The sequence below is a fragment of the Ostrinia nubilalis genome, chromosome Z, assembly GCF_963855985.1.
Source record: "Ostrinia nubilalis chromosome Z, ilOstNubi1.1, whole genome shotgun sequence".
Lineage (NCBI taxonomy): Eukaryota > Metazoa > Arthropoda > Insecta > Lepidoptera > Crambidae > Ostrinia > Ostrinia nubilalis.
The window spans coordinates 9,234,830-9,260,650 of NC_087119.1; the positions used below are offsets into that span (position 1 = coordinate 9,234,830).

Sequence of the window (25,821 nt, forward strand, 5' to 3'; positions counted from 1 at the left end):
CTTCGGTAAAATGATGTGTAACGTGATGTGCCAAACTGCAGAAAATGGCGGAGGAAATACATGACTAAGCAATAAGCATGAATTATCATGAATAATAATAACCACTTATTTACCTCTCAGTGTCTTCAGGCAACTTAAAAAAGTACATTCTGTGTTTTTATTATTAGTATTTAGGCAGTTAAATACTGCACAGTATTTAGTACACCATTTTCTTTATTTTTTTCCATCATACACAAGAATACGCGTGCGTGAGTCAATGCTCACTCGTATGTGAGGCCTTATTGTCGAATAGTAAGCCATCCATGTAGGGTGCCATCGTGCTTGTTTTGTTTTCGATGTAAACTCGCGGAGATGAACAGGCCTGGTTATAGTATCATCTAGGATTTTAAGGTAACATGGACAAAAGACATTTATTGAATCGAATGCAGTTATAAACTTAAATTCGAAAACCCTTTTCATATCCAGTTTCGTTCCTTAACTTAGATCATTTTATTCCTGCAACGGAAGATTCTCGCTCGGATGAAGTTCCCGAGAAACTGCCTGCACAGTTCTGAAAGTACTGAAATGTGTTGGATATATGACTTGGTGTTGTCATCTTCTGCTCGCACCTTTCCAAATTTGCTTCATATTACTTGCACAAACTTGAAGCAGACGTGGTTTCGTGAACAAATAAAGTCAAAGTCAAAGTCAAAATTTCTTTATTTGTTTGGACTAATAAATAGTTCTTACAAATCGTCATTTTGCTCTTAAGGAGCCTCTACTCTACATGTCTCATAATCTTTTTACCCTACCAGCGCTTCGAGACCAACATTTGGCAAGTGCCAAATGTTGGTCTCGAATGCCAGTGCAATAGATTTTATCTCTCTTCTATCTATATTAATAAAGCTCGATCTTTAAAAATGAATCGCAAAATGTGTTGGTAAGCGCATAACTCAATAACATCCGGATCAATTTTACAAATTCTCTTTTTTTAATGTTCGATGAAGTCTAAGGATGGTTTTTACGGCGAGATCTACAACCCTTAAGCGGGTAAAGTCGCGGGCGGCCGCTAGTATTATACATATAAAAATAACATCACCACCTTGTCTAAGCTGTGTTTAAAAAAGATTAAAATCAAATCAAATACAAACTTCTTACTAATATTATGAATGCGAAAGTAACTCTCTCAATCTGTCACGCTTTCACGCCAAAACCACTGGACCGATTTTGATGGCTATAGAGATAGTTTGAATCCCGAAAAAGGACATAGGATATTTTTTATGCCGGTTTTTGAAACAGGGACACGCGCTATAAAGTTTTCTGTGACAAACAAATTGTCATGCGGACGAAGCCGTGGGAAAAATCTAGTACTTCATACATGCCCGCCTAAACGCCTATAAATTAAGCATCGTTAGCAAAGTTTTAAGAAGGCGCCAATTATGCAGAAGACTTTTTGATTCATGCTAATTCATCTACATCGACGTTTCGCATGAGAAGTATTATACTGTATTTCTTTCGATACGGTTTCTGATTAATCATTTACTTAGTCTAACCCAATTTGTCCCAACTGAATACTAAAGTAATAGATTTGCCACGGGTCCATGCACCAAGACTCATTCAGCCCTTCGTTTATCATTTCGTACACGTAAGCACTATCATAAAAATTTCCGGGCGTATTTCACGGCCGATTTCGAAGACTCGAGCCTACTCGGGGCGGGAAGGGTGCGGCTCCGGTACCCTTGACCCCGTATCTGGGACATAACAACACACAAGTAGGCAGCAAACTCTACATGTGAAGTCTGATTGGATTTTATTACTGTTGTCTCGAATCCCTTCGTACCTACCTATTTCGGATGTAGATATAAAGGGAATTTTCAAATCAATTATTGTTTATGTGTCAGGTTAAATGATGATTGATCCGGCTCGAAGGATTAGTGAAATTTTTAAAGAAGAAAATATCGACTGTCAAAGTCGGCTATAAAATATTTGTATTTTTCATGACACATTAATCAAAGTACAAAAAGTAATGATTTGCGAGTTCCAATAATTACACGTGGAGAAAAATATGTATACTTAGTCGCCGCGATGAAAGCACAAAGCATCACTGTTTTTGTGTCCTCTCTCGGCTACTTCATGATAAACTTTCAAAACTATAAAAAAACATTTTTCAAACCTTCTTTAAATATTTAATTGCTACTGGCCCGAAGATGAGCAAAAACTTATTTTACAAAATGTCACGCGATGAATCATTAAAGCGAAATAATTGGCTACTTGCCCCTGCAAAAGGCGATATTTCTCGAAGTGTTCAAATATTTCCAGCGTCAAGACGGAATTTGTGGCTGTTCAATTAGCAGTTTTCTTTTTGTTCGACACTTCCTCAATACTTGTGTTGGCCGAGTTATTTGCAGCGCTTCTTCTCAGCGCTTGCCAGTAGGGAAAAAATATGAGACACTTAAAAACCTCTTAAGGCAGTTTAAGAGTTTTAATTAGACTATTTATGAATATTTGTGGATAGTAGGTATAATTAGTCTACACATATCAAGAGGATGGCGAATTATATTTTAAGCAATAATTAGTTCGATAAGTGAACTTCCAAAATAACTACCTATTAATAGCTTTAACAAAAGCTGCTATCTTTAAACAAAGAGTAATAAACCATTTTAGTAAAAGTTCAAATCGTTATTAATTTTACTTCGTGTGTCACCAAACTTTAAGTCTACTGTGTGTTGTTGGAAGTACAAAACTGTCCCATTTTTTTATAATCACTGAAATATATCAGCAAAAGCGAGTTATTTTGTTTTTTTATGATCTCTCATTCAATTTTATTCACTGAAGTCACTCAGATTAAGTTTGCCTAGGCAACAAATTGGTTTAAAACGATTCCTATTGATACTCCACAGACGGAAGATCTAGTTCTAGAAATAGAAAAACCTTTATTTGACACGAAAATACAAATGAAAATGAACGAATGAAAGAAGATAAAAACCATTAAATAAGGCGCCCCGCTCAATATTAATTGAGACACGCGTGTACGCGTGCCTCGACACTGGTTTTCAGCGGGTAGTCTTGTGTCAAAACTGTGTAAAGTTACATGTAATTAAGATAGGAAACATGCAATGCGGACGTACAATAGGTACGAGTATAGGTTGGTAAAGAGAACAACAAAATGAGCATTAGATTGTATTTGTTTTATAATATATTTGTTGTTCTCATCGTTGTGTCTCTGTGCACTCATACATATGTCGCATTTTGGCGCGACAATAGCCGTCGGCCGCCCTGCCCCGCAGACTCCCGAAATAACGTAAAATATACCACGCGCGATTTACACCGACTATGAGGCTTTTTCTACTTACATGAATATTTAAACACCATTTAAAGCATAACAATTTTCATTATTAATGTCTCCTAATTGTTAAGCAATGAATCTAATTAAACATTTAATTTTTAATGGTTTTTAGTTTCCTTGTGTTGATTAAAAACAGGTATTCCATTATTTAAATTCTTGTTTCCCTCTTTCACGCGGTAAGTAGAAAGTATTTTTTAATAAAAGCTTTATTCATTTTCCCTGGCATTTCCTTAATTGATTCCTTTGCCACACTATAAGAGCTGGCCTAATTACTTACCCATTATTGTTTCTTTGACTAGGGTAAAAAGAACTTTTATTATTCGAAATGAAGTTTTTATTTCTTCGGAACCAAACAATTTAAGTAGTTAGATAAAAATAAATATATTTTAGTTGTTTAACGTTAAGTGTTAATTACTTTGGTAAATTGGTAAAATCAGACAATGATAACTAACTTGGACTCGATCCAGACAATAGACGGATGGAGATGGAGACGGAAGATGGAGTTATAGCCAAAAAGGGTTGAAGTCCTAAACTTGAAAAAACTTTGATTATGTAGGTACTCCGGTACGACAATCATGCAAAACGGTATAAGTATCTATTAAATATTAATCTCCTGGTTTCCAACCCTAAAAGAAAACATTCCGAAATGCGAGGAGGAGTTACAAATGATATATTTTTGATTTTGCATTTTCCACCTCTAGTAAAATGTTTGCAAAGCATACAATATTGAAGGGGCCTTCCCAGACAGCTTACTTTTTCTTTTCATCAGTGTCGTGTGCGGCGCGAGGACACTTTTTCAACACAAATATAACTCCGTCTATGTTTGCTTCATTTATATTCATTTATCTTTGCATAGGAATGAACCCGTTTTTCCTGGTCGCTGACCTTTTGTACTATTACAAAAAAAAACTTTTCCTACAATGGGACCAATTTTCTGGGATAAAATATGCAATTTGTATCAGTTGAATATATAAAATGTGAAATTCGGGTAGCCAGCTCTCCACGAGCCTATCTAAAAAATTTGGAACACCTACGTATGAGGGAGTTCATACGGTTATATTTTGCCGTTACGGTTAAATTAGTTTCGTTTATACATAACGCTTGACCGAACTTCTCCGTTCGTTTTTTTTTTTAATATTTATTCTATCTCCTTGTTTTATTATCTCTGCCTGCTCATTTTTTGTTTAATTTTCTGACTAATAAGTCGTGTAATTGTAAAGACCTTGTGAAAGTGTCCTCATTGAGCAGAGCAGCCTCATTCTTTTCCTTTAATATTATCAATTATCGAGTGTTAATAATGGTTAATTTTCTTCTCTCTTTTTTTTGTTAAAAATTTTAGAGTGATTAGGAACGCGAGAATATTAGCCTAAATAGCAATAGTATGTATTAATTTAATAAGATGTTGAATTTTAAGTCTATCTCAAACTTTAGAATACTAATCAAAGTTTTAAACATATTTTGGACGTCATCTACATACATTATCACACTGAGTTTCTTCAGCCACTTCTCAGCTCATAATTTGGTATTGTCTCGAAGTGGTGGTAGGACAAACTATTTTGGGACTTATACGAGCCCATCCACTAATAAATCATTTTAATTATACATACTTTCTTTGGTTATCAAATAGGCCCTATAATGTATCCCTTTTGTATTAAAAAGAATCCTTACATATATGTTGAATGTTCTAAAGTACTATCATGTAACCATAAAGGGTTACAAAAACAAGTAGGTAAGGCTACTTTAATAACCTTTTGTGATAAAAGAAGCCTTTTGAAGTACTTTTGTACTTTAAAATAAAACATTACATGGCAATCATGAAAGAAAGAGTTGCAAAATCAAGTCCTTTTACGAAACTAAAAGTTTCCCTCTGTGAAAAAAAATCTTGAGGTTTCTTCATTGTAAGTGCAATAAAACATTGCAAAGAGAGTTACCATTTTTAGAAAACAACAACAACAACAAGTAAGTATTTCCATTAGGTTTGATTAGGAAGTTTATAATATTTATGATTGTAGGTTTTCAGTTATTTCAAAATCGCAAAGTTCAGAGGTTATTTTAGTTCTCTATTGTTCGTATAAGGGCTTCATAGTGCAAAGTCTGGAATAAAATTGTGATTAAATTTCCCAACGATGGACGAGTGGGTGAAGTGAGTGTGTGTTTAATAAGCGTTGTCCTCGTCCGAAAATTGGAAAAGACGAGTTAATTAAAAGCACTGACCTAAATGAACAGCATCATTTTGAATATCCAAAATGAAGGTATAATAGCTAGTCGCTGGGAACAAAAAGCATTTGTATTCGTATAGTGTCGAGGCTTTCAGGGTGAGGCGATGCGTGCTAAAGTCATTAAGGCATGGTACGGTCTAAAAACTCTACGAGTGCTATGAATATGTCGGCGTGCGAACCTCTAGTAGGTACCTACACGAGATTCTAAATCTTTTGTTTCCTCGAGATTCTAAATTGCTTTTAGCATTGTTTGTTACAACATACTAAATCAAAAGCAAATGTATTTATTCGTTATAGTTTTGTTTTGCATTTTACTACTACGAAGTTGACAAGCAGAAAATTTCTAACAGGAAGAAAAATATGTAAAACAATTTCCTTTCGTGTTCTGTGAGCGGTAAGCCAGAAAGCGTCAACATTGCCTCAACTGAATAAATAGTTTTAATACGCATTTACTGGCGAGCTTCTAAATAATAAAAACTGAATAAATATAAGTATTGCAGTCTTTAATTCGAGGGAGTATTTACTCAGATTAAGAACTCTCAGGTAATAGACAATACCTACTCGAATACAATTAGGTAACTCAGATGTAAAAATTCTAAAAACGTAAGTTGTTTTAAGTATAGGATGAAAAATACAGGGTGTTAGGTAAATGGGTATATGAGCCGACACTAGCCCATGTTAACATGGTCATATAAATGGTATGGTGAAGTCAGAAATTTGATATCATCATTTTAAATTTTTTAATATTCATACAAAATAAATTTTATAAAATCCGATTTGTATGAAAATTAAAATAATTAAAATGAAGATATCAATTTTCTGACTTCACCATACCATTTATATGACCATGTTAACATGGGCTAGTGTCGGCTCATATACCCATTTACCTAACACCCTGTATAATAGTATAGGTTAGAAAATACGATAGGTTATTTCAATATAACTACGCTTCTTTGTCTTTGACAAAAAATATTATTACAATCCGTAGGGCGTTGTTTGTATCCACAAATCCTGATAATCAAAAAGAAAATATAGAGACGAAGATTGAAAATAATATTATCTCTCAATACCAGTAACATGCTTCTTCATAATAATCCTCCATTTATTTCGGCTGTTTTGATAATCCGTTAAAAGCTCAGACTTTTATCTGACTATAAATAATAACTAAACTGGAAGCTTTTTCGAGCACGAGTTCATATAGTTTTAAAAGTTCGAAGAAAATTTTTCGTTTTGCAAAAGCCACCGTTCTATTCTAAATTAAGGCTCACTAAAAAGTTGTTGTGTGTTTAAAGTTTTTATCGTAGTTAGTATTGAAATATTTTATGAATTGTGTACAAGAATAATAATAATAATAACAGTGTCTACTTTGTTTAGTCATTGTAGTGTGATTTACAAGTAGGATCTATTTCATTTATTGTTTTAGTAATTAATATGATAACAATACTTGGATTTGAGTAGTTTAATATGCCTTTCTATTGTGGAGCAACCTTGCGACGCAAATCAGACAGAGAAAATATCTATCTATAGATACTAATATTTTAAATGCGAAAGTAACTCTGTCTGTCTTGCTTTCACGCTTAAACTACTGAACCGATTTTAATGAAATTTGGCATAGAGATAATTTGAGTCACAGGAAAGGACATAGGATAGTTTTTATCCCGGTTTTTGAAACAGGGACGCGCGTGATAAAGTTTTTCTGTGACAGACAAAATTCCACGCGGGCGAAGCCGCGGGCGGAAAGCTAGTATTCTATAAGCAAAGGCATCAACTGTGTGTGCCCAATCGGAAATCTAATTTAAACTTACCGTTGTTTATTCGCGAAGTGCTTTCAGATCGAAAATTGATCATATTCCTATTACTTTGATTTAATATTTTTTGGGAACACTTCTCAAGTTATATTTGTTTATAACAAGACCAAATGTAATTTGGAGAGTAATCTACTGAAGGAGCCCGTGATTGTTCTTGTACCCTCGAGCTATGTTAGAAAGGTGAACGAATACGTGGCTCGACAATAGAATACTACCCACTTTATCTTTTATGAATGGGCCAGATCTTAAGGAAGGTTCTTTTAGTTTTAGTTTTACCGAAGCTTCGGCTTGTTTCAGGATATTTCGTGAGTTTCTGTGTTCTTAGTAAACTAATTCTTGATTTTTATGGTATTAAAATTTCTTCTTTCATTTGTCATATCTTTTATTTACTTTTTTAGTCATTTTTTTTTCATTTATTCATATATTTTTTTAATTAAGTCCTACAAATCATATAAATTTTTGATTCAAATTCGCCCAACCTAATTATTTAATATCTACATATAATATTTAGGTCCTAAGTTAGAGCTAATAAAGGTAGCTACTAACACGCAACAACATACAGTTTTAGTACAAAGTAAACTAACTTACAGACTACAGTTAGTTCGTGATAGGGAGGGAATTTTGAACTTGGCGCACACTGAATATACCGTTGGAGTTTTTGCCAACTTGTCGCTTGCACGTCTAAACTCCCAAGGTCTGCTGCAGCTGCCATAGCTCCAGTTTAGGCAACAAGAACAACATAAACAAACATGCTTTGAAAATTTCAGTTGTGAAACTAACAAAGACCAAATGACCGACCATTTTTTGACTCAACTCATATCAACTCCTAAGGTTCTACTGCAGCTGCGAGTCCAAAGTCTTGGCAACAAGAACATGAAAAACAAATCTTTGTAATTTACAGCGAAACAGTGTTCTGAAGTAACGTAGACATAATGAAAGGCCATTTTGGGATCACTGGTTACCCTTGCATTGACACATTTAAAACCGACCTTGTACAATCTTTGATGATGACAGCCCTTTTCACAAGCAAAATTGCCTGGTGTCTGTATAAAGATTTTTAACTCGAGCATGCCGATTCTCTACTTGAGTACTAATATGTAAGTATGAAAGGAAATAGCACTACCTTAAATAAAATTAAAAGAGAATATCAAAACACTATTAAAATTATACTAACGTCGAAATAACGTCGAAAACCTGTTGCAATTATAAAGAAGTCTTAGTGAATTGGTGGGGCTATCTCTACACCCATCGATTTACCTGTCAATAAACACCCACTCGCATTCAATAAAAACTGACTAAATATTGGAAGATATAATACTAATTAATCCACACTAGTATTATAAAATGCGAAAGTAACTCCAACTATCAGTGTGTCACTTACTTTTCACGAATAAACTCTCAATCTGAAACCTCGGAAAAACATAAGATAGGTAGTTTTTTGTTTTCGAGAAGAAAGTTTAACTTTATGATGTAATTCCATTCATGCAGTTTGTTGGAATGTAATGAAAGGTAGATAATGGTAGGTAGCTGCTTCAGGCATTCGGACGATCAAGTCAGTCATTTGCCTGAAAATGTCACGGTCTCTGAACAGAGCTTTTGGCCACCTTTGATAGCCGAGTGCCAGCAATCACTCCTGATTGATGCACGATTGGCGGAACGCTATTACATGCCCGTCAACTCCACTGGCTCGCTGAGAGAATATTTCTACTTTTATGAACGCTGTCTACTCGAGTTTAGCTGGATCAATTTTTCTCGATTGAACGCTCCAAAACCATTTATGAAAGTTCAAGGTGTTTATAATAATAATAATATAATAATATCCTTGGACATTTTACACTGCGCTTCTAGTCCCAAACTAAGCGAAGCTTGTGCTATGGGTACTAGACAACGGATATAAACATACTTAAAAATACTTTTTTTTTTGTAAATACATACATATTATACATAGAAAACACCCAGTCCAATACAAACAAATATGTTAATGCACACAAATGTTTGTACTGTGTGGGAATCGAACCCGCAACCTCTGGAATAGTAGTCCGTTTCAAACCACTACACCAAACGGCCGACTATGTATATGTTTGGCCGACTATGTTTGTTATGTGTAAAAATATTGGTCATATAATCGAAATAATAGATAGGACCATCAGGTATATGAGTATTAATCACGACAACATTGATCATATGAACCGCTAAAACGTGTAGTTAACTATTACTACGAATAAGCTGGAGCGCGGTGTCGTTAAACTTATTTAATTAATTCAAGTTGTTGGGATGTCCTTGTATTCAAAAACCCTTTGTCATAGAATAACTACTCAAATTATATTACCAAATTTACCAAATACCTCTTTGTATAATAACAGACGTTTATCAGCATCATATTTTAAAGTTATTCAGGTGGTGTTTTCAAAAAGTTTCATGCTCGGAAAATACATCAACTAAAATTGCCTTAAAGCAGTTCCAGGTAGTGCAACTTTGTTCAATTATGCACAACAATTTTTCAGAGGAAAAATACTACTCGTTTTCTATTCGAGATGAGTGCACTGCACATAATATATTTTTAGTTTGAGCAATTCCTGGGAGCGTTTAAAATAACGCCAACTCGCGTACGACCAGAATTTATCAAATGATCTCCATTTGAAGTTGTACTCTGACGTTAAGTTACGCACCCTCTGCACAAAGCGGGTTGATCACACACATTATTAAGATTATTAGGGACTTAAACGGCTGAACGGTAAATGTTGTCAACGCTTGCCTATTTACTTTACGCAGGCTATACTCGCATAGCGAGTTTAACGCCCATTTTCTCGCATTAAAATGAAGCGTAATATTTTTTAATTACGAGCAGACACAGCGAGCTCCTTCGCATGCAAAGACAGACGTGGCAAGGAGGTTGGCGTAGCGCCAGACCCCTATTTCGAATTTTAAGCCTCCATTATACGAGGAGATACCGCGCTCTCCCAAATACGCCCAAGATGGATGAGTAAGGGGTGCGCGAAAACAAACCATGAAATCTAGCTTCTGTGGTTGAACACCGCTATTATCCAGGCTGTTGTTTTCTTCATTAGAACTGTGGCACTTAAATCTGCTGTTTACTACCACCGTGCTGCTGATTTGAAAGATAAAATATTAAGGTTTGAATTTGATAAATGATGATTTTTTTAAAGTAGTGACTGCAGGTGTCCCTCCCCGGCTTGGTACACTACTTAGTTACGAAATTCTTTTCTAATACGTTTTGTATCATACTTAAATACTTTACTCGCAAAAACTCGTCAAGTCCCTTTGTAGGTGTTTATCCCTAACACAAATATTGTGATATCAACTTGGAAATCAGAACGGAAGGGTAAATCTCAAAGCTGGAATTATAAAGAAGTCTTAGTTTAGTTAGTAGTTAGGTACTTAGTTCTAGGACCAAAATAGATTTACTGGGAAATAAGCTATGAAAATATTCGTCTAATACGTTACAACGTATCCCACGCAAGTGTCTGCACGTGTCACGCATCTGTGACGCAGATTAAGATTTGAGTAGGTAGAACCTCTATAATCTCAAAGGACGAATAATTAGATGAATAATAATACTGGAAAATTACTAGGACAATTCACATTTTTCATATTTTTATCAATAGTTTAATTATTTATCCTGTATCAACACACAGTTTAAAATTATTTATGAATGGGTGGCATTTTTACCTAAAAACTTATTTAGTAATCGGTGGTAATACGAAATTACCTAGGTAGGTACTGCGCTAAACGGTACCTAATCCATAGGGAGGTAATCTTCGTAATCGAGTAAGATACGCACTAAGAGCATGCTTTTAGGTTTGTTAAGGTTCGGACAAACCAACGCGTGCGGCCGGCGTGCACGATGGCGATGGCGATGGCGACCACTGCGCGTGCAAAAGTTGTTTCACACTGCCGCGACCGCGATCACTGCGCGTGCAGGTTGTCACTGTCACGCACACTGTCCCTTTCGCTTTCCAGGCGTTTACAAAGTTTGTTCTGCAGATGAATATCCATCCCAATTTTATTTTACAATGTTATCTGATACCGATAGCGAAGTTGAAGAAGCATTACTGTATACATATCTATGTAATAATTTATTATTACAGTCTTTATTATAGATTGACTCCTATCAGGGTTCTTGAGAGAACTAGAATAATTTGTTTATTACATTAAAATAAATTCTTATGTGATATTGATACTTTATTCTAAAACCTTTTTTATTATTCAAGTAGGTCAGACTAGTGGCATGTTATTTCATTTAGGGCTGATTTTTCAATCGTCGGATATCTTTTAACTGAAGAATAAACTTGTCATTTTGACATATCTTCCATACTGAAACTGTCAATGTGCCAAACTTATTCTTCAGTTAAAAGTTATCCAACGATTGAAAAATCAGCCCTTAATTATATATAAGTAAAACCTTTTTAACAGATCCTACTTACTATACTATTTATCTAGGCTTTGTTACATCTACGATTTTAAAAAACAGAAACGTCAAATTGCGCGATGATCGCTGATCGCTGCGTGCAGACGCTGCATAGATCGCCGCGACCAATAACAGGACGCGTTGATGTGAACTCATCGCTACAAATTCATACACGCTGTCTGGTCGCCATCGTCATCGTGCACACCGGCTGCACGAGTTGGTCTGGCTAAACCTTAAAATTAATTTGCAAGATGCTCTTTTTTTTTAATTTTGTGTAATATCAAATTACTCTTATAACTCCCGTTAGCCCTTCGTACTAAGCTAAATATGCTTGTATCACAATTAAATTGGATTTGAAAATATGTAGAAATATTAAATAGCACTAAATTAATGGTGAAATAATTTTCAGTAGTTTTCTTTCTATTCAATGCACAAACAAACACTGAAATCTTTTATAATATTAATGTACATAGATATTTTGCAATTTTGGTGATTCTATTTCCTTTACGTTGTTCCAAGTAAATTAGCTATTTTCTGGTGCGTGCTTGTGTGGTGTTTCTATACAAGAAATATCCTATTTGTTAATAAAAAACTAAACTAAAAAATAGACAGTTGATGAATGAAATTCGTACAGTATGAACCTATAGGTACTCGTAGTTTCTGAGATTAGCCCAAACAAACACAAACTCAGCGCGGCTAGTGACCTCACATAAAACAAGTAAGTCAAAATAGCTTTGTGATTTTAATGTCGTATTTTGTACGGGACTAATTTGTAGATTTAGTGTAAAACATGAAGCCCTTCTTACGCCCAGATGAAAACAGAGAACACTGATGCATTTCTCAATTTAGTGAAGTCTATCCGCTTACTTTGCTGCATTTTTCTTTCATTATTCCGTCATGTTTTTATTTTCCAGCTCATAAAGCTCTAACAAACGAAACCAATCTTTTATTGCTGGAAAACTCAGATGGAAGAAAATAAGTTGAGTCAGAATATACTAACTACACAAATAGCGTTAAATGATTATGACGAATCGTCCATAAAGATTTATATTATCTTCATATTTTAATACCTACGCTACGTAATGAAATAAGTATATTCCTACATTTATTACCTAGTTTGGGCGCACTACCGCTCGACGAACTTCGTAGCGCTTCGTAGCGCTTTGTAATGTCTACGTAGCGCTTCGTAGCGCATCATAACGTCTTCGTAGCGCTTCGTAGCGCCTTCGTAGCGCTTCGTAACGTCCAGTCAATAATTATGTAACATGAGGTGTGTATTGCGGAAAATGGCGGAATAAATTACCTATTTTATTTATCTACATTCTACTTTACACCAACGAAATTTTCATACGGCTTTGGATAAAAATTTTGAAAATATATTTTCATCAGGGTTGGTAAAATAATGTTCAGTAGTTTTCTTTCTATTCAATGCAAACAAACAAACACTCAAATCTTTTATAATATTAGTATACATAGATATTTTCCAATTTTGGTGATTCTATTTCCTTTACGTTGTTCCAAGTTTGCTGTATTTGCTGAGAGCACGAATAGATACCTTCGTTATTCTGACCGACCACATATGAAAGTTGAGAATATGGGGCATTTTAAATACCCTGTCCAAATATTAAGAATAAGAATAAGAAAATTTGTAATCTAAACTCTACCGTGGGGAAGATCGTATCTCATGAAATAATTAAAGGTTAGACCAGACCAACGCGTGCAGCCGGCGTGCACGATGACGATGGCGATGGCGACCAGACAGCGTGTATGAATTTGTAGCGATGTGTTCACATCAACGCGTCCTGTCATTGGTCGCGGCGATCTATGCAGCGTCTGCACGCAGCGATCAGCGATCATCGCGACATTTGTCACTGTGACGTTTCTGTTTTTTAAAATCGATGTAATAGTAAGTAGGATCTGTTAAAAAGTTTTTACACAATTAAAAATGAATTATTCATAACATACCACTTCTAGTCTGACTTACTTGAATAATAAAAAAGGTTTTAGAATAAAGTATCAATATCAGAATTTATTTTTATGGCCCGACCAGGAACATAAAAACCCTCGCCATGTTGCGGAAAACTAATGGTGCTAATTTCTTTTATAGTTCCAAAATACTGGACTGTCCTGTCGATGACATTGACAGTGGGGCGCCACCGTCAATACCGGATCGCTGGTTCAGATTTTTGCCATGTTGGAAACCGTATAGTTGAACGATGGTAGCGCCCCCCTGTCATTGAGTTTGGTGGGACAGTTCAGCGTGGGTCATCTATAATGGCAACAGTAACTGAAAACTTCATTGACATGTCACCTTGCATGTCAGTCTATTGCTGTCAAAGTGTAAACAAACTTTATTTTAAATGTGCGCAATAGGCTAACTTTATGTATCAGGATTCAGGATTACGGGCTAATTTGATATTTTCATAAATTAACGAAAAAATATTATTATAGGTAACCTGGTTTAAATAAATTAAATGAAACCATCAATCGAGCTAGTAGGATTTATTTTATTATTCATCAATAATCAAATTCAGAACTTGAATATTTAACTGCAATGTCTGCTCATGAACGCTTCAAACTCGGTACTTCTTTCCCAATTACATAAAATTCAGCACTTAGAAAGTGACAAAAAATTTTAAAATTGGTAGTTGAAACCAACCACAGCTAATTTTCATAGTGGACTGTACTATACGATAAACATGTCAGTCAATTTGACAACCTTTGTCGGAAACATTATTCAATGAAAATATTGTCCGAATCCTTAGTATTTCTCTTCGACAAATACTTTAACACATTGTGAACCACTTTTCTTTCACGACTATAAAAAGATTTTAGCAATTTAATTCACAAAATCAATTGCGCACATTTAAAATAAAGTTTGTTTACACTTTGACAGCAATAGACTGACATGCAAGGTGACATGTCAATGAAGTTTTCAGTTACTGTTGCCATTAAAAGAAATTAGTACCATTAGTTTTCCGCAACATGGCGAGGGTTTTTATGTTCCTGGTCAGGCTATAATGAGTAATTATTTTTCTACGTTTTAGTGTAGGTTTTTTGGAGTCGGTTTTTTTTTTTTTTATAAAATTTTACTTATTTGTATGGAGTTTTGACGGATTCGATTTTCGATTCGATCAAAAAGTGCGTTTTGTCTAGTGGGGCAGATGTCTTTTTGTATTTTTGGGTTATTATTAAAGACAAAAAAGATATTTGGACTATTATGTACTCTGTGGTTTGGGTGCATAATGTAATTCCTTTGCCTTAAAAAAAGTAAATGTCAAGATGACTTGCACCAAAAATGAAAATGAAAATTGAATTTGATAGATGTTGTGTTGAGTTCTGTGTAGTTTTGTGCGATTTAACGATAAGAACGACAATGGTAAAAGGTAATGGGGGCAAATTTTTTCCCTCAAGGAAAAAGATGAATTGGTTATAATCTTACTTGCCCACAAGGATACTGTACGAGCACGTCAGCATCGACCGCGACCTACAACATGCTAGCCGACTGGCCCATGAACCCTGAACGAACGTGCACCGTAGGCACTCTACACCGACGGCACATCGGACTGGACACATTGAATTGTGTACATTATGTAAATCTTGTATATAGCAATAGCATAACAGTAATAAACCAGATATCAACCATCCGCGTTGTTTTTCATTTCCCCCACTGAGGCCAAGAAAGCCTTAGTGCAGTCCTCCTTCCTATCAAACCTTTCTTTAAATCTAATTAAAAGGTATTGTTAGGGCTCTAGGGACTACAAACGAAGCCAGAAATATAGCTTGGTTATGAGTAGGTAACCAATACCTACTACCTATACCGCATGTAATCCTGTCTCATTCTATAATATATGGCCGCCTGAATAAACTTGAGTGAAAAAGTGTTTCCACTGTCTCAATTGCATCAAAAGCTCCAAACAAATCATTTAATTCAGTTTCCATTTTGCCGAATAGGCGTGATTGACAATATGCGTGACAGTTGTGGTGACAGTGACAACCTGCACGCGCAGTGATCGCCATCGCGGTCGCGGCAGTGTGAAACAACTTTTGCACGCGCAGTGGTCGCCATCGCCATCGCCATCGCTGCACGCGTTGGTTTGTCCGAACCTTAATAGATGAAATAAGACTTTTTATTCTTAAAATAAGTTAAAACTAGGTATGTACTTGTATGTATATCAAAATAATCCTAAATGTTTTATTGCTTTAAATTTAATTAAATCTATTTTGTGTTTAATCAGTTTAATTCAAAACTTTAACCACAGAATAATAACCATCGAGCTAGTCTGATGATGGGACTGGTATCTTTTAGTGCTATATGATTTAGTGCAGTAATTAAAAGCGTGTTTTTAGTTTTTCAAACTATTTATTAAAGGTTGGTGCGGGAATTCGTGAGACGGCACCAACACGGGTCCTTTAATCCAAAAAGGTAATATTTATAACAGTGAACGGATAGACACAGTACATCGTCTTTGTATTTATTTAAACTTACATAAAACACGGTAGGTATTTATGTTGTATCAATTATGTAGATGATTTGCTATGTACGAGTAAGGTACGATTTTTCAACAAAAAAGTTCTCTAATCAGCAAACTAAGCCTTAGATTCTAAGGTAAGTTTCATGTTCGTTTAGTGACCTCTTCTTAGCTTAATGCGGTAGGTATATGTAAATGACAAAATATTAAGACTATCCCTAAGGGTACCAACGTATAAATATAGAACGTTATATTTAGAATTAAAGCCGCTTTAAAAAGGAGAATGAAGATGCCGAAAATAGAAAGTCCCAAAAAGGCCTTTGGGTTCAAAAAACCACACACATTATTATTATATCCTTATACAAAATATTGCTCGGCGTGCAAAATGAAGCATGTTTGTGTTTTGGTTTGTTCCTAAGAAAATTTTCCACGTTCACTTTCCGAAAGATGGTTTTGTGATTGTTTTATTTTTCAAGACGGCTTTGATGACTCGCACTTATAGGGAAAACTAGGGACTTCGGGAGTAAGAAGTTTTATTATTTCAGCTCGTGATCGGTAGCTTCTTGAGTTAATTTATCTACTAACTTAATTCATATTTGAAACACCGGTAATTATGGTGTACACAAGCAAAATAGGTGTTCAAGCCGGTTTCGCAGGTTATGTGAAAAAATATAAGTACTGCTACAAATCTACTATCATACACATGGAGGGCTGTTTAATGTCCATTTCGTACGATTCTTCATAATTTCTTCTTCTTCTTCTAATTCGTTACGCTCTTGGCAGAGCGGTCGTGGTCACGTTGATGCGTTATTCACATCGGTTGTTGAGGCGGTTACAACTCTCCGCACGATCTCCCGCCATCTCTCTCTATTGGCAGACTGTCTGGTGCAGTCACATACGCCGTCTCCCACTGCCGATTTCACTTGGTCGGTCCAGCGCATTGGTGACCTGCCACGCGATCGGGTTCCTTCGACTTTTCCTTGGACGACCAGTCGTTCTATGGAATTGTCATCCCGCCTTGAGATAATTTAGAAATCTGTTATTCGATAAGACTATCAGTTGCAACTACTTGATCAACGTCAAAAACAATAAAATCCAAATACATAGGCTGGGTTGCACCATCTTACTTTAACTTTGACAAACGTCAGAAATCTGTCAAATTCCATACAAAAAACACCGTTTATCGTCAAAGTTACGGTCAAAATTAGGTGGTGCAACTCAGCCTTAAATGTAAAATGGTTGAACAGTAGCCACGTTTTCCAATTGGTACTAATTACATTCTGAATGGACGATAACCGCTTTAATTTCAAAGCCAAGTTGAACAAGCTGAAAATGATCCGAGGACCCAATCAAATTTAGTTATGGTGTTGCCTTCAATATACTGGGATAGCTTCGTTAGTCAGAGGCTAATTGTTTGAATCCAAAACGGCATTATCTACTTTGTTAGAGCGAGACAGTTACGCTTTATTCAGAAACTGTTTTTTAAAGACTATCAATTATGAAATTAACCTTTAATTTTCAGCCTTTCCCTTCGCTATTAACATTAACATAATAATTTATGAAATCAGACGGTCCCAGTAGATTTCATTATGTTTAATAAAATAAAGTTACTCGTATTCAAATACTTTCAGAAAAATAAAGTATTGCTTCTCTAAAGCCTTTTGAATTAATGTAACAATTTTACCCTAATTCGTTGATTAAGCGTGTCTGACCCATGCTTCAGCACCCAAACAATCAACCTTAAGTCAGCTGAATACGGTTTTTATTGTCTTTAGCGATTAATCTTTTTGTACATGCGCCAAGGGTTCTTTCTAACTAACAAATGCTACTGCTACATCCACATTACTTATGGTACTATCGGCCGAATACTGAAACGCCATTTAAATATTTGACGGCTTCTCAAATAGTTAAGCAGCTCCTAAACTTACATTTCGCATACTCAAAACAATATCTGAGCAGTTCTCAATTTTTAAGCACCTCTCAAATTAAGTTGCACTCAAACGCCACTTAAATGAATTTTCGCATACTGAAACGCCATTCAACGTTATGCATTACTCAAACAACTGTCAAATCGTCTTAAGCAGCTGTTAAATTTGAGAGTGCTTGCGCGGTATCTTAAATCCTATTCTTATACCTAAATCGACCTAAATAGTGGTAAATAATGTGTGTCATCGTTATCATTTCTTTCGAGCCTCGAGGAAATACCTAGATCTAATCGCAGGAACGCAATAAGGCTGAACGCTATTGAAAAATATTATTATAATGACATGCAATTCCGAGCGAGGTTCCGCGTCTCTAAAGAAACGGTGTTGTTTCTGGATTCATAATTTGGAAGCTCTTTGAAACCCCTCACCAAATGCCATACAACCAGTGGACCAAATACTTATTATAACCCTACTGTTCTACGCAACGGGAAGTTATGAACGTGTACTAGGTGATATCTTCCACATCTAACAGCCAACTGTGCATCGTATAGTGCACGAAGTAACAACCAAAATAGCTGCTATGAAATCGCAATACATAAACATGCCTATTTCTGAGGAATAAGGGGACATCGCATAGCAGCATTTCCAAGAGTTGTTGATTTGTCAATTTGATGCTCTGTCAGTCAACAATGATAAATGTCAATTGTGGTTACGTTTCGGTCCACGATCGCCACTTAATAGATTTCAACAATAAAAAGTATCACATTTAAAATTATTTTTTTAATTAAATAAAAATGCAAGCATTAATTTTTTTATATGATAAAACGAGATTTATATATAATAGAAACTAAAAATAAACTGTTCTATGTTAAGTTGATTGAGTATATTTCCATAAAAGACAATACATAACCAAACGATGCTGCGTGTAATGGATAAAAGACGTAAAGTTATCATTTGTGTAAATGAAAACATACTTTTTTTGGTAAATGTTGCCATTATGTAAACATTTGAGAGCTGCTTAGCTGATCACGGCTTCAAATCCGTTGAGTAGCGTTTGAGAATACCATTTAAAATTGAAGGATACTTAGGAGCCCGTCAGCTGAGTGACAGATTTGAGTAGTGTTTCAGTATTCGGCCGTATGTCCCCTAGATAGGGCAGAGGGCGTCCACAACAGTCCTCTATCGCGTTCGGTCTTGAGCTATGTGTTTGATCTCGCTTCAAGTCTTGCCGATCTTCTTCGCCTCGTCTGCCACATTGAGGTGTACTAAAGTCCTGGCTAGGTGCCAGCGACACCGCCGCGTCGCGGAGGGGACACGACGCGGTCCAATATGCTAATTCTCGAAGTTTCCACGAGCCTGTAAGTGACCCAGGAAGCCAACTAAGCCTTGGATCACGTTCGTTTTTTCACTTGTACGTGATAATAATTTTTATATTTGCAAACACCGGAATTGAATATCTTAGGGAAAAGTCGTACCTACCTAATTTTAACGGCCGAATACTGAAACACTACTCAAATCTGTCACTCAGCTGACGGGCTCCTAAATTTAAGTATCCTTCAATTTCAAATGGTATTCTCAAACGCTACTCAACGGATTTGAAGCCGTGATCAGCTAAGCAGCTCTCAAATGTTTACATAATGGCAACATTTACCAAAAAAAGTATGTTTTCATTTACACAAATGATAACTTTACGTCTTTTATCCATTACACGCAGCATCGTTTGGTTATGTATTGTCTTTTATGGAAATATACTCAATCAACTTAACATAGAACAGTTTATTTTTAGTTTCTATTATATATAAATCTCGTTTTATCATATAAAAAAATTAATGCTTGCATTTTTATTTAATTAAAAAAATAATTTTAAAGGTGATACTTTTTATTGTTGAAATCTATTAAGTGGCGATCGTGGACCGAAACGTAACCACAATTGACATTTATCATTGTTGACTGACAGAGCATCAAATTGACAAATCAACAACTCTTGGAAATGCTGCTATGCGATGTCCCCTTATTCCTCAGAAATAGGCATGTTTATGTATTGCGATTTCATAGCAGCTATTTTGGTTGTTACTTCGTGCACTATACGATGCACAGTTGGCTGTTAGATGTGGAAGATATCACCTAGTACACGTTCATAACTTCCCGTTGCGTAGTATTTGGTCCACTGGTTGTATGGCGTTTGGTGAGGGGTTTCAAAGAGCTTCCAAATTATGAATCCAGAAACAACACCGTTTCTTTAGAGACGCGGAACCTCGGTCGGAATTGCATGTCATTATAATAATATTTTTCAATAGCGTTCAGCCTTATTGCATTCCTGCGATTAGATCTAGGTATTTCCTCAAGGCTCGAAAGAAATGATAACGATGACACACATTATTTACCACTATTTAGGTCGATTTAGGTATAAGAATAGGATTTAAGATACCGGGCAAGCACTCTCAAATTTAACAGCTGCTTAAGACGATTTGACAGTTGTTTGAGTAATGCTTAGCGTTGAATGGCGTTTCAGTATGCGAAAATTCATTTGAGTGGCGTTTAAGTGCAACTTAATTTGAGAGGTGCTTACAAATTGAGAACTGCTCAGATATTGTTTTGAGTATGCGAAATGTAAGTTTAGGAGCTGCTTAACTATTTGAGAAGCCGTCAAATATTTAAATGGCGTTTCAGTATTCGGCCGTTATTCTGGTACTATATTTATGTTGGTTTACTAGTGTCATAATATTTTTTCGTATCAGTTACTATGTACTTAGTTAAATTCTTCACCAATTTAACTCAGATGCTCAAATATAAGCTTTAATTGGGCATGAGTGCTAAATAAAACTGAGTTTATTGATTGGTAGATATGCTGCTGAATTCAATTATCAAGCTAGATTTTTGACAAAAAACGAAAAACACTGGGCGATTTTAATGTCAAAGCCAAATAAAATCAAATTTGCTCATGCTACATTTTGTGTACAGTCAGCGTGTTTGCAGAGTTAACTTGAATGACACTTTGTTCCGAGAATTTTAATAAATATCGTGAACCTAGTATTTATCAAACTGTAATAAACACCGAAATTAATAAACTCAAAGTCCAATAAACTAAAAATTCATTTTGTTAAATCATTTCACGCAACACTGGCTTTGACTGTGGCGACATGTGTGTAAACATAATATCTACACTAATATTATAAAGAGGAAAACTTTGTTTGTTTGGTTGTAATGAATAGGCTCAAAAACTACTGGACTGTTTTTAAAAATTATTTCACCATTCGAAAGCTACATTATCCACGAGTAACATAGGCTAAATTTTATTTTGGAAAAAAATAGGGTTCCGTAAAATATGTAGATAATGTAGCCCACGCGCGCGAAGCCGCGGGCGGAAAGCTAAGTAGTTTACAATAAAGTTGTATTTAAGCCGAATCTTGAAATGCTATTTTATCGGATGGTTGCAGGTACATATTTCAGTATCAGGAAAATTTGTAAAACGATAACTGTTTGCGATATTCATAAATAAATTCATTAAATTAACTAGAATATAGTGTGTATAACTGTATATGTATAGTATATTGTATAGTAATACGACTATATTATACTTATAGTCAAATGTTATAAAAGAGTTTTTAAAAGTAACTAAAATGTAGTTTTGTAATCATTGATTTGATTTATTTTGATGAACTTACAAGACCATAAGTCTGATTGCCGTGCAAATGATGTTGTTACATAATGTATACAGTAAACATGAATAATATTACATGCTAGCTAAATGAATTATGTACCGCAACGTTGATTTATGCATACATAATAGGTAGGTATGTCAAAAGATGACAGAATCTCTCGAGTGACTAAATGTTAGTATAATTGATACAAACGTGTATTGAATTTATCCATAAATAACTTAATTAACAATGATAATAAGATGACAATGACAAGTTGATTTGACCTAAAAGATAAAGTACGAGTAAACACCTACTAAGATTAACCAAATACATCTTGAATAAAAATCATAGGTACCTTAACTCGAAGAAGACTTTTACATTATCTAACTTAATCCAAGTCCAAGTAAAACACTCAATCCCCCGGACCATAAAATGGATTCTCTTTAATTATAAGTTTTTGGAAATGTTAATTTTATACAAAACATTTAGGTGAAAATGGATTCCCGAGACAAATAATAAATATTGTATTCATCAAAGTAGGTAATTCTGTTACAAACCTACTTCAAGGAGAAAGAGAACATCGATGGGTGTTCAGCGACGTGAAATATTTCTGTCGAATATCGAATGAAATGAAATGAAATCAATCTTCTGTTAATATACCTAATAAAAATCTTGATCTTCTCAGTAGCGTTAATCTAATTCGCATTCCACTTCAAATTTTTTTTTTTATGAGAATTCTAATCCTTTTGTCGATTTATTCTCAGAAATTCTTACCTTACCAACTGTTTTTTGTTGGTTACAGTCAATTTCTAAGGCTGAGTTGCACCGTCTAACTTTGACCGTAACTATAATGATAACCGATGTTTTTTGTATGGAGTTCGACAGATTTTGGACGTTTGTCAAAGTTAAAGTAAGATTGTGCTACCCAGCCTATTCAATGTGGTTAGCCTAGTTAATGTCACAATGAATGTGCTCATTCGTCCTATTTTAAACGACAGTCTTTTTTTCATCACAGAGTGCTTGAAGGAAGTTTTAGGACACCTATATTATTATTTTCCCGTTTTGGCCACAGAAGGCATTAAATGCAATTTGAAATTAAGATTACTAGTATAATATATCACCTTTATCCGTTCTCCTTCATCTTGAAGTAAAAAACTCAAGTTAATATAAGTTTGTATAGGATATTTGCATTTCTATTAAGTCATAATTTTCTCGATTGCAATTGAATAGAACTTCAACGTTTTTCATTAGGTAGTTTAGTGTTGAGAATTACGCGAATTTTTCGCTTTGAAAAGTCTCGTGTCTCGGGAAAAAGATTTTATTATTGTCCTGTAGTACATATAGGGTGAGCTCATCTAACTTCGTGACAAAGGCATTTGATTAATAAAATACCAATTATTTATTAATTAAATACAAACTTTGCATCACTTAGTCAGTCTTTTTTGAGGATTATAGGCATAGTTAATTACAGGATTTCCTAAATAGTAAATACCTTAGAGTTATACCAGATTTACTAAAGCAAGTCAACTTACCTAATTCCGTGATAGGACTGCTCTAATCTGATATAACGAAATTAAACAAGCTAACTAACCACTGTTTTAAACTTTCATGGTCACTAATATTAGAATAGTTATCTACGGGATTGCTGCTATGTACCTTTTTATTTATGATCGTGATCATGGGCTTGCAACAGTGCCGAAATGACGACTGCTCGTAAATAAAAAGGTACATGGTAGCAATCCTGTAACTATTCTGTAGTAAGTAAATATTCTAAAGAAACGTTTTGTTTGTTGCAGAATGCCCTCCAGATGTGTCCTTGGAAGAGGCTCAGACCGAGTTGTCAACAGCCCCGCAGACGAGTGAGTAAACCCTTCCATTGGCACCACGAGTGCTTTGCGGATTACCGTCGCCAGTACCTCTAGCACGAAATACTTTCAAAGTCAAAGTCAACTTTTCTTTATTTGCATAGAGTATTTAAACAGTACTTACAAATCGTCAAATATTTTGCTCTTAAGGAACCTCTACATGTCACATAATCTTTTTACCCTACCACCCTACCTTTCGTCCTCGAATCGTTTGCATATTCGCCAAAATTCGATACGTTTTGCGTGCTAGAGGTACCAGATCGATCGCGTCTTTAGGACGTTTCATTGGCAACATATTAATCTTTTCAGTTTACAAGATTAGCTATCGCGATAGCTTTGTGGCTGCTCATTTAAGATTTAAATAACAAACGACTATTACTTTAAGGGATTTAGAATAATCTTGAATGATTTACTAACTTAATTCCAACTTATTAATCCAAGGCTTACGCTAGCTAACGTTCTGTTTAAACTAAAAGTTAGTCATTTTATCATTAATATCGCAATATTGTATTTGTAAATATGAATTTAGTGACCTACGAATATTATATTTGTTTTCGTCTCGAATAAAAAATATGATAAACATTTCAGTTTTTGCCACTTTTACTTAATTTAATACTCGTATTTGCATACATTAAATACCTAGTTGTTTGGCATTTCGGCGTTTTTATTTATTTTAATCCCGTGCAAAAAAATATTTTTATATTAGTTTTACCCATAGCTAATCTTTGCTGAATAATTCACCAACGAACACTGCCAGTCACGGAAATAGTATTAACAAAGCCCACTTTTTTAATCCGCTCTCTAAAATTTCGCGAGAGAACTACGGCTGACACCTGCCTGCGCCAATGCATCTATTTTAATTCACCGGCTAATTCCTCGTGTCATCCACAAAAACGAAACAGAAACGGATAAAGCGCTGACGTGACGGTTTTTTTATCGGATTACGAGAGGATTTCGCCGGATGCCGAACCAAATTAGTGATCCGGGCTAGACTTGCATCAGGGTTTAGTTAGTATAATTAACTAGGGACATTGTTTACTGTTTTCTATAGTTATCTGATGCCTAAATGACGTTACTATCTAACAAATTAACTTATGGTTAGAGGAGACTTTTACTAACAGATATCTCTACCCGAAACCTGTAACATCACAAGTTGTAGTAAACATATTTTACACATTATTATAGGTCCCTAATAAGGCAAATTTTCACTTTTCTCACTCTCATGTCACATAAACTAAAATATTTTAATAAACATCTTTATTTTCAGTAAAATGTGAACTGATTTTTTGAAGTTATGTTGTAACATTCATCATTAACTTATACTTTATAGGGTGCATGTTGTTAGGTTACAATTTAGCCCATAAGTTTACCTGCTATACAATTTGTGAAATCTTAATTGTAATCTGTTTTGCGTCTATAATAAATAAATAAATGTTAATGTTGAAACTCGTAATCAAATCGTAAACAAATCTGCCTTGAGTAAACTTAAATTGGTATCATTTGTGGAGCTCGTTACAATCTAATGTCAATTTGCAGGCGAGGAAAGTGACACTGCTGAGAACGAAGGTCGGCTGTCGGCGGAAAGCTCGCCCATGCGTCAGCGACGGGGGGGCATCCTCAAGGGGGGCAGGTTATGGAAATCACTGGATAACGACAAGGAGCCTAACGAACAGGTAATTATTTCACCTTCAACGTGAATAGCGCATTTCAGCCGCAATTTCGAAACTATTGTTAATCTTTAAACAGTGTGCTTACCATGAGTTTACGTTAGAATGATGTGCTCGCTAGCGACTGCGTAAAAAAATGACATTAAATGTATGACATATTGTGCAACGCCCCTAGCGGCTACTTTCAAGAAATAAAATCTTCATAGATTTTTCTGACGTACTCGCTAGCGAGCACACCTAACGTAAACTCATGGTAAGCACACAGTACAGGGAATTCTAACTTATTTGAGACGCGCCCCCTTTCGACCATACAAAAAATTCCGCGCCCCCCTCCTCCAGTCAAAATTATTTATTGGTCGTATCTAGCAGTCTGGAACGCATTCTCTCAGCGGTCGCAGGTTTTTTTTTTATATTTAAGTACACAGATGGCTCGCGATGCAATAATTATTCCATAATTTGAAACATACCTA

At 35.2% G+C, this 25,821-nt stretch overlaps 1 protein-coding gene across 1 annotated transcript in view; it reads left to right on the forward strand.

Moving 5' to 3' along the window:
• Nucleotides 1–25,821, forward strand: part of LOC135086933 (uncharacterized) — a 103,579-nt gene that overhangs the window by 48,254 nt on the left and 29,504 nt on the right. The window contains exons 2-3 of the mRNA XM_063981756.1: nt 23,616–23,678; nt 25,221–25,357. Of these exons, the coding sequence (XP_063837826.1) occupies nt 23,616–23,678; nt 25,221–25,357 (200 nt within the window). The remainder of the gene's footprint in view (nt 1–23,615; nt 23,679–25,220; nt 25,358–25,821) is intronic.